General features: G+C 33.9%; 1 protein-coding gene across 1 annotated transcript in view; it reads right to left on the bottom strand.

Moving 5' to 3' along the window:
- Positions 1-44: 44 nt before the first annotated feature.
- LOC106872777 (3-phosphoinositide-dependent protein kinase 1) overlaps positions 45-11,123 on the bottom strand; it is a 32,552-nt gene continuing 21,473 nt past the window's right edge. Inside the window, exons 12-14 of the mRNA XM_052971938.1 lie at positions 9,796-9,893; positions 9,069-9,123; positions 45-8,056 (exon numbers count right to left, since the gene is read on the bottom strand). Of these exons, the coding sequence (XP_052827898.1) occupies positions 7,955-8,056; positions 9,069-9,123; positions 9,796-9,893 (255 nt within the window). The 3' untranslated portion in view covers positions 45-7,954. The remainder of the gene's footprint in view (positions 8,057-9,068; positions 9,124-9,795; positions 9,894-11,123) is intronic.

Genomic DNA, 11,123 nt, shown 5'->3' with positions numbered 1-11,123 from the left:
GAAAGGGAATGTATAATCCTTAGACTTAAAAAGAAAAAAAAAAGTCATTTTTGATATTTTATTTTTCAACATTTTTTTGAAGCAATTCGGAATGAGGTGGAAGGTTCTGGAAGTGAGAAAGGATATAACAGTATGTTTAGGTGGTATCTTATCACAGTTCTAAGATCAGAATAGCTGTTATAATTTACAGAACATTGATTTCACTACAAAATTATTTACATTCAAAGAGTACAGCAAGAAATCACCATCACACCACCTGTTCACCTGTACTCACACACCCACATTCAGAATCAATGATAAAGCCCAGTTGATTGGTGGTACACAAGGGAGGGTGAGGGTATTTTCATTTTATGTTAAAAAGGAACCAAAGTAACATGATGTATTTCAAAAACTATTTAAATAGTTTTCCATCTAAGCAATAGCTTAAACTAATTTCAACATTTCCAGAGAAATAATTAGGTTTTCTTTCTTTAAAATATCAAAATGCTTCAATGAGAAACATTTAGAAGTGGAGTAAGAGGATAATTTCTCAAAGTTACCACTGCTTTAGAAAGAATGGCACCTGAAATAACTAACAAATATTTTATCAAAATATGAGAGTGGGTGGGTAGGAGAAGTGCTAATCATTACAGTCAATTGGTACTGAATTTAGCAGATTCAACTGAAATAAAAAGTAAAACTTAAATGTAGGTTTTAAAATAATCTCTGTTATCTCAGTATCTAAGGTTCTTCTTTCCATTAAAAAAAAATAATAATAAAAAGTTTGAAGCTAAATGCAAAACCTGAAATTTTCCTCTACTTAAGATTTCAAAGTTTAAAAATGTAAATTATTTGCCATTTGTCTTGTCAGACTACTTCAATGTTAGTCACATTAGGAAAATTTCTGACCCTTACAAAATCACCAGAAAGATGTCCAGGTTAACATCAAAAGAAGCAAAAAGGTAATATTGGTAAGCTATGTCATTTAGGTTTTTTTTCCACCCCTTCATTAAATAGTGAAAACAATTCTGGTCTCTGTGATTATATATATATATATATATATATATATATATATATAAAATCATCACTTTATGTCCATTTTTTCTGTGCTTGTATAGGGGTAGTCTTTACTGAAAGATGTGATTTGGATAAATAAGAAGAGAGTGGGTGGCTGCATATTTTTAACAAATTCTTGACTTTTAATTTAGCTGGCTAGTAAGCCAGCCAAATGAATATAAATATTATGGAAGAGGACAACTAATTCAGAAAACCAAAAGTATCTACATAATGTTAAAATGTTATTTCTCACTTCAATTAGCAACAAAATTGGATTGTTGTGGTGGTAGGATTATTATTGTTAGATTTACATTGCTGGGTTGGCAGAATCATTAGTCAGATTGAAAACTTTCATTTGGAATATGGTAACCTTCCTGCTATTAAAGCTTAAACCAAAACACTTCAGTAGACATAAGCAGCAGGAGTGAAACTTAATTAGACATGTAAGCTGTAATTGCCCTCTGATACAGATTTTTACATGATTAATCAAGCAGTATTGTTTAATAAACCAGTAATTCTGCTGAAGTAAGGTTTAAAAAAAGTTAGGATTCTTTACAAAACATGTCACTTTGGAGCCTTAAAGAGAGAAGAAAAAGATTTATGGTCTTTAAGGAATAAAAACCAAAAACAGGATTCCAAGTGGGAATTAAAATTATCTAGACTGGGCTTTCTTTGATCTTACTGTTGTAGAACAGCACCCTACCGTTATTAAAACACAAAATAATAAATAATTTGGAACTGTAAGAATAAAGCTGATACAGAAATGAAGTGATTTGAAGAAACAAGAAAAATAAAGGAAAAACTATTGTTGCAAAAATAGGTGAGGATTTTAATTGGTTATAAATGAAGTGAAATAAAGAAAAAAAAAAATGAAAGGTTTAAAAAAAAAGTATTTGAATAACATTTTTCTAAGTTAAGCATCATTTTTTAAGTTGGAAGGTAACAAGTGTTTTAGTCATTTAACACTCAGCAAATGAGAGATACTAGACCTGACTGCAAAAAAAAAATTTTTTAATTGTGAGAAAGGGATCAACCAAATGAAAGGAAAGCAGGGAGGAATAACTTTAGTAACAATACCAGTATTAAAAGATAACAAAAGAGATTTAAATGGTACACAACATTGTCAGATGGGGAGGGGTTGTCAAGATGAGTTTAACAACAGAAAAAAAAGGAACAAAGAAATGAACAAAAAAACTTTGTAGCAACAATAAAAATATAAATGAAAGTATGCAGCCAGGACTGGTAAAAATATTGTGGTAGAGGAGGTGGTGATGAGGTTAAGTTTAATCAAAGTAAAATTAAATGTGACAGCTAAGACAGCAACCTCTTATAGACACACACACAAGCAGATTTAGAATATATTACTCAGTAAGTAAGCTGACTTACTAAAACAGATTGTAGAACAGAACAAAAGATTTTCTATGAGCTTTGATATTATATATTTATTTGTAGCAGGCAAGGCAACTTGATTGGCCAATACTGAAACAAATTCAACATACTTGATAGCCTGATCCGTACTCCAGAGGTGGGCAGTTACGACTATCACACACACACACAATAAATAACAAAATGAATATATAGCAAAGCAAAAGAAGGGATTAGCCTGGCATTGTTCCTTTCTTTTGAAAAATCTTCCCTTTATATATACATATCTATATGTATTTTGTTAATAAACCATTTGATGAGAACAACAATAACAAAACTGTTTTTATTTTGTTTTTTAAGTGGAGGCATAATTGATTGAATTGACGAGGCACCATGGTACCTGATAATGATTTCTTTTGGCTTGGAGCCAATCTTACTTTGAGATGAAGAATTGGTTCCAGTATATAACTCATTTCAGTGACCCCTGTAGGGTTAGGACTCAGGATATTGAAGAGATGAATAAATACTGCAATGCATTTAGTCAAGTGCTCGGCTACTTTACTGGTTGACAATGATAACAGTTGAGGAGACTGGCACAAGGCCAATTTCTAGGTGAGGAGGATGCGGAATATAGTTGATGGCATCAACCCTTAGATTACATTAACCCAAGTAGAATGAAAGGCTAAGTTGACTCCAGCAGGATTTGAACTCAGCATGTAAACAGGACTAAACACAGCAATGCCTTTGTCTAGTGCTCTGTTTTTATCAATCCATCACCCAGTGGTAGATTTCTCACATTGGCACAAGGAGGGGAACAAATAAAGTGATCACAGTGAACTGCTGACACTTATTTTGTCAAGAGGGATGCAAGATAAAGTTAACCAGCCAGGATTTGAACCTAAAAACTGAAGGCTCCCAGCTATATGCTGTAAATCATCTAAGCAATCTAATTCTAAATCTACATCAGGTTTGGTGGTAGGATGGAGGTGGTCATATAGATTAACCTGTTTTTGTTTTATTTGATCTTGATGATATGAAAGACATAGCTGATCATAGCAGAATTTGAACTCAGAACATTAATAGAAGTGGCATTAAAATGCCTTTCTCAACAATTTTGTAAAATATCTGTAGTAAGATATAGAATGTGAAACCCTTGTTAGGTGGGAGCCAGTTACCTTTATCCGGACAATCTCAGATTCTTAGAGTTTCCTCCTGTTCAATTGGTCCCATGAAATAACAAAGCCCCCACCAATATTTCAAAGTTGGAACAGCCTGGGTCCCTTCTCAGAATTAATATCAAGACTGTTGGAAGGCTATAAAAACAAAAGTTGGGTGTCGCTGTGAGGGTGATGTATGAAACAAAGAACACTGTGTCCAGATGGTGAAAAAGCAATATTTCCTTTCCCTTCCAAAGTGTGATGGTCAATGGTGAACTTAGAAACAGAAATATCATCCATCAATAGGGTAATTAATCCTGACTTGGAGGTGAGGAAATACAGGATAGAAGAATGCTTTTACCCAAATCTATTTAGCAATGTAAGTGGAGGAGAGATAACTGGGAATTACTTACAGTGCTCATCGCTTGCAAGAATAGAATACAAAGAGATAAAGGTTCAATAGTTATCTGTGAAAGATGGCAAACTTAGAGGCTCAGATGAAGCAAGATACACAACAGTCCACATTGTTCAGAACACACCATCTTAAACATTCCAGGCACAAGTTAATAATTTTTTTTTCTGGGTCTTTTTCTTTCTTCCTTTTTTTTTAATAAATAAACATATTGAAAACTATAACATTGGCAGGAAAAGTGAGTGAATATGTGAGAGAGAAAACAAGAAATTCAGAGATAGGAGGAGCAAGAAGATGAAAGGAAAATAGGAGGGAGGAGGGGTAAAATAACAATATTTTATATCAACATGACTACAGCAATAATACAGTCATGGAAACCAGCAGTAGTAAACTTGTTTTAATTGAAGATACTTTCCAAAATTAATCCATAAAAACAAAAGGACCAAAAACGAAGCTTACTAGGCAAACATACGTGCACTGACATGGAAGTCTTCCAACCCCATAAAAAACAGTGCTAGCACATACACAAACACACTCCCAAGTTTTGCATGTGGCCAACAGAAGAATACTGGACTGCATCATATCTAAATTCAGTTTTTCTCTTCAAATTTTGGTGAAACCAACTTAACAGTAATGTCCAGGGGGTGGGGCTCAACTGACTATATATGTCTACATTACAAAGAAAATGGCCTTAAGATATATTAAAATATATTTTTATGGATATAAAAACATTCAGAGTGTGCTAAGTACATTGATTATGAACATGTGTAGAAGTTAGTCAATACATTAATGTGTGGGATAGTGAGGCCATAGCACTAATAGTTTTTAATAAGCTAAAGTATGAACCTGTGAGACTAAGTTCCACATGCACGCATACACACAGGGAAAAGAGGAAGGAGCTCTAAGGAACAAGGATTTAATTGTTTCTTATTTTTGTAATTTTGTTTAAAACTTAAAATTGTTAAAGTAGATATTTTCATGAACTAAAACAGAATTTCATAAAAATTATTTAAATTCGTTTTAGGTTTAGAAAGAAGAGTTTTCCCACCCCAACCAAATCATTTTAAATAGAGCTCAAATTACACTTAAGACAAACTAAAATTCTAGTGTAAGGCATCACCTATTTTACCAATTTAAAAAAGTATATAAACAAATCTTAATTTCATTGTGTGTGGTTCATATATATTATATTTGTAACTGTAGAGAACAGTTTCTTTCAAACATGTAGTGAAAGACAAATGTGTTTGAATAACAATTTTTATTAAAGATATTTTCATATTTTCTTATTTGTCCTTTATGTTTAATTAACAGTAGTTGTCCTAAGTTCATTACCATTGACCTTCTTGACCACATCTTCTGAAGTGATGATAGTAGCAAGTTACTGCTAGTAGGCAACAAGTAATCATGAAATGATGTATCAGATAAATTCACAGTACTCGATTTAAAATTGCTTAGCAGTTAACTCCAGGTTACTTTCATATCTTATTCTGTATGTGCTATATGTTATCGATTTTTGGTTTGAGGCACAGGTATGACTGTGTGGTTAAGAAGCTTGCTTCCCAACCACTTGGTTTTAGGCTCAGTTCCACTGCATGGTAGCACCTAGGACAAATGTCTAGTACAGCCTCAGGCTGATCAAAGCCTTTAGTGGATTTGATAGATGGAAACTGAAAGAAGCCCATTGTGTATATGTGTGACTGTCTTGATATCATGTGATTGTTGTAAATGAGAGCCACCATCACACAAGTGGTGCCCTTTGTTTCCAAATTTCTGTGCAAACATGACCTCACTTGGAAACGGGTGAAGGTTCATAACAGGAAAAGCATCTGGCTGTAGAAAATCTGCTTCAACAAATTCTGTCCAACCCATTCATGTATAGAAAAGTGGATGTTAAAACGATACTTTTAATCATTTCATAGCTAATGCACTTGAAAAAAAAAAAAAAATTCCATTTATGATGTTTATAGTATTAATGGTTTTCTGTTTAATTTTATTTGTATTGTGTTGTGTATTGCAGTAGTAGCAGCTTCTTGTAAATGTATGGCCAACTGATGACTAAATGTTGTATACCTGTTTAATTATAACACACACCATCATTTAATATTTCTGTTCCCATGTGTCAGATTTTCTATGGCTGGATACTTTTCCTGTTGCCAACCCTTGCCTGTTTCTAGGTAATATTTCTCATGACCAGACATGTTTTTCCACATAAGACTGAAAACTAACAACATTGCTTGTATGACAATGACACTTATTTACAAACATCACATGACAGGGTACTTGTCATACATATAAATGTATATATATATCATTTAATGTACACAGTATAAAAATATGAGCTACTAATAGTTTGTTTGGAGACATGGGTGTAGGCAGGTTTTTATAACACTTTGTATAACTGAGCACATGGTTTGGTCAATCTGCAGATCAGGACACTTAGAAATCACGAAAAAATAAAATGAGAAAAAGGTAGATGTAAAAAGTTGAAAAAGAAAAATTCCATCTGATTATGCAAATGCAATTTCAAAAAATGTTATGCAAACCACCTATCTTCTTTCAGCAACATTGACAAAAGTAAAGCCACTAAGTTGGTTAGCCATGTATGATGTTTGAAGACCAACTGCACACTATGTATAATCAAGTGGAGAATTGTAGAGAAATCTACACAATATGTTAATGGATCTAACAAATGCAAATTATGTGTAGCTGAGAGATTACATATTCTTTTTTAGATCTAGAAATTCCATCACACTGAATTCCAGATGCAAACATGAATAAATTTCTTTGGGCGAACTGGGGGACACCACTCTCTCTGAATTGAGCAGCTGCCTTGCAGACTTTGGACCCTTCTTTGTTGAATTATTCTACAATTAGTAGCTTTATTATAGTTTTACTGTCGAAGGGGACATAACTAATTTTCTTATTGGTCTCTATTCACCCTTCCAATTTTTTGTATCTACCTTCTTGTGGTTTCTTGTGATTTCTTTTGTACCAGCCTCCTGATTTGCAAATTGAATAGATCACATGCTTGGAGACAAGGTATGTTATAAAAACCTGCTTATACCTGCGTCTTCAATCAAGAAACTATTAGTAGCTTGTATCATTATACTGTGTGCATTAAATGATATCTCTCACTGGTTGGAGTACTTTTACTGTCAATCTTACCTTAATGGAACAGTAAGCATATATATATATATATACACACACACACACGTGATGAAATAATAGTCGGTAACCTGTTGGGATGCTACTGAAAGTGTTTAGAATGTCACTCCTAGCAGCTACAAATTTCATGAGAACTATGTAAAGCACAATGGCTACAGCTGTTAATTGAAATAATGTGGCATACCATGAAGTTACAACTGTACTCAAGAAGTAAACAAATGCACTTACATACAAGCTTGCATGCACATGCACACACACTTATCAAAGAAACGAGTGTGCATAAAGTAATGAAGCCCTTGTCTTGTCTGTCATCCGTACCTATTACATGCCTAAATACCCACTGCAAATAAAAGCCAGCTGGAAAAAAAAAAAGTTGTATTGTTGGTCTTAGATAGGTACGAAGGAATGAAGATAAGTGAGTAAGGGATAGACTGATGGAGGAATTTGATGTGTTTATGTGTGATTTGCAGATATATGTGGATGAAGAGATGACAAGTTATAGCTACCTACCACCCCTGTGTGCACCCCACCACTAAATTACTTTGTCACACTTCCAAAGCCCCTCCCCTACCTGCCAGAGTCAACACACACACACACACACACAAGTTCAAGTTAAATTTAACAATACCAACAATCCAACTTGTCGGCTATTGCAAAACAGAGAAAGCAAAAGGATTAAGAGACAAAACAGTAATAAAAAGAAATTTAAACTATTGAGAGAGATGAGGAGGAACAGAGAGAGAGAGAGAGAGAGAGAGAGAGAAAGGGAGGGAGGGGAGAGAGAGAGAGAGGGAGGAAGAGAAAGAGAGAGAGAGAAATATCAATGTCTATTGCCATAATAGTGCTGCCACACTTCTTGGATCTTGGTCACCCATTCCTGAGCATGTGACATTGGGTCCTCTAAGTAATAAGTGCGGTTTGGCTGGAAAGAGATAATGGAAACAGCAGAACAAGTTAAAAAGATGTAAAATGTAATCATGTATGGAGGTGATAATATTAAGTTTTTAATAAGTCCCAATTTTTGCCACAAGGCTAGCAATTTTGAGGAGGTATTAATTGATCACATCAACCCCAGTGGTAATTTATTCTAATGAGCCTATAAGGACAGAAGGTAAAGTTGATCATGGCAAAATTTGAACTTAGAACATAAGGAGTTGGAAGAAATCCTATTAATAACTTGTACTAATTTTAACAACACTACAAAATTGAGAAAAAGTTAAGCCGGATTCCAACTAAAAAACTGTATAGTGTACCTAAACACTATACAGCTTTTTTTGTTTTTGGTTCTCTGCCATTCTGTCATGCACTGGAATTGAAAATGGCAAATTATTTTACAATGCCATCACCCACAAATTTTGAGAGGAAAATGTATATAACTGGCAAATCTGACCAATCCTGAAGGATGAAAAGCTAAACTTAGTCTTGATAAGTTCTGTAATCAGAATATAAAGAATTTTGTTCAGCACTACAAATTCTGTATTTAGTATAGAATGAGCTGAAATGAATTAAGTCCTTAATGTTTTTGTTGAAATATGCTGCTTTTGAAGATAGAGAATTTAGTAAAATAACTCATTATTACCTTGTTTGGAATGTTAACACAAAATCTTGATGAAATTTTAATTTAAAACAGGAAGTTTGTATCATAGAATCAAGGGCAGTCTTAGGCTGATTATTATCAAAAAGGTTAACTAATTCTTATTTTACCAACCCTGGAGGGATGGAAGCAATGTTGGCTCAATTGTATTTGAGAAAAGATGAGACTGAAGCCACTAAGTCTAATGTTATTTCCTATAATATATTCTTCAGAATCTGATGAAGTTGTGAAACTTAATTTATGAAAATGGAGGCCCAAAGTAAAATTATTTTAGAGAACAATAAGGAAACATACATAGCTGATATCACAAGCAAAATCCAATTGATTAAGATCTACTTACTGTATGTACAAAATAGATCTTGAAGTTTTTAGCTTCTGGTTTTAATTCTTCTGACCTAGATAAAGGATTATAAATTAGTAATTAATGATGTGAGCTTCAATTGCAGATGAGGGCAAATAACATTTTTCCAAACTAGAAGAGATAGGATGATAACTTTTTTTTGGAGATGTGATTAATTTTACAGCTTCCTTACTTCAAATAAGTTGAGCTAACAGTCGTTCTGTCAGTCAGCCAATTCCTAGTTTAATATGAACTCTTAACCATATTGCTCATTTCAATGGTTTACCAACTTAACCCAGCCAGTCTGACTGAGTACATTGGTTATCAAGAAACTTTACAGATTATGCCACCTTTCTATGTCTGGTACAGGTTAGCTGGAGAGAGCTAATACTATTTCAAGTTGTATACCAAAAGAAGTGGTACTGCAAATGAACAAAACATCCAAATAAGTAATTGTTCTCCAAGTTCACACTAGGAGAACAGGGTTAAGTGTCCTGGTATGCCACACTGTGCCAATATATAAACTTCCAAACTCAATTTGCAAGGGTATTCAGCAATAAAGATAACCATTTAAAGAGTGCTCCAACTTCCAAATAAAATATAGAATATCATCCAACTAGGAATGGAAACTAGGTTGTAGGTTACTTCCCCTACAAATCTACTCGACCACATCTGCTACACATGTTAAAAGTAATAAGGGAAAAATTCTTGCAGTAACATGACCTACCATGGTATTTCTCCTTTAAGGACTTTATTTACAGGGTCTACATAGTATAGATGAGGTCCTTCAGTTAATAACAGCATTCTTCTTCGAGCAAAAAGACCCTGTAAACAAAATGTGTGAGTGCATGTATATACACAAATAAATACAGAAGACACTTAAAAGATTTCAGTCTTCAATCCACAACAGAGATAGATTTGGGCAAAGTGCAAAAAGAGTGAAAATATTAGACTTCTTAGATACAAATATATGCCTGTATGTATGCTTTAGATACTGTGTGTGTGAGAGTGTATGTGCAAAGTGAAGCCACTTGGCACAGATTGACCTTGAACTCTGCTGTGCATGTGCACTAAATTTTAACATTCTAGCTCACTTTTGCTGTTTGCAGCAGTGCTTGGAAGTAATGTGTAGGATGTGTTAGTCACACTGACCATGACAAAGAGAGTTGAGAAGACAATTTGTATCAAATTTCGCCAAAAGCTTGGTGATAACCTGCTCAGAGGCCTATGCAAAGTTTTCACCATTCTTGACACAAGGAGAGTTTGTGCAACTGAAACCTGTGTGTCTTTTTGGTCAGCTCAAAGTAGTTTGGGCACAAACTTGGCAGACATATGTCTCATACCCAAATCTTCAGTGATACTGAACTGTAACTAATCTGCACATCCTCTGATAACTCACGGATGGTGATTCAACGATTTCCCCTCACATCTGCGATGTTTTCCTCAGTTCTGCTGGTTTCAGGTTTGCCAGAATGTTTGTCACTATCAACATTTTTTCGGCCATCTGGGAAACGTCTGAATCATTCATACACTTGTGTGCAGCTCATATACTCCTCTTCATATACTTTCTGGAACTTTGCATAGGCCTCTGAGCAGGTTTCGCCATAACTTTCTCTGTCATGGTCAATGCGATGATCACATTACTTTGAAGTACTGTGGAAGTGAGCTAGAACATTAAAACTTAGTGCGCATGCACAGTAGAGGTCAAAGTCAATCTGTGCCAAACAGCTTCACTGTGTGCTAAAGCATTATTAGAGGCAACAGGCCAGATATTTATTGATCAGACCTCGTGTATATATATATATATATATAATATTATTAGGGACAAAATCCAAAATTACAGGTAAAAAACTCAATTAAAATCAATTTATAAAAAATTAAAATTAAATTGAGCCTTATAAATAAAGTATATATAAAATATATATAGTTTTAGGGAAAATAACCAATTTTCAAGAACTCATCGATGAAAATTCACCATCACATATAGAAAAATTAATAATTAAAAGCACAATAAATGAGTATAATATAAAGTAAAGTAAATATCATAAGATGAAT

The sequence above is a fragment of the Octopus bimaculoides genome, chromosome 1 (genome assembly GCF_001194135.2).
Source record: "Octopus bimaculoides isolate UCB-OBI-ISO-001 chromosome 1, ASM119413v2, whole genome shotgun sequence".
Classification (NCBI taxonomy): domain Eukaryota; kingdom Metazoa; phylum Mollusca; class Cephalopoda; order Octopoda; family Octopodidae; genus Octopus; species Octopus bimaculoides.
Note: the sequence above shows the minus strand (reverse complement) of the source record. Positions and strands in the feature narration are given on the sequence as shown.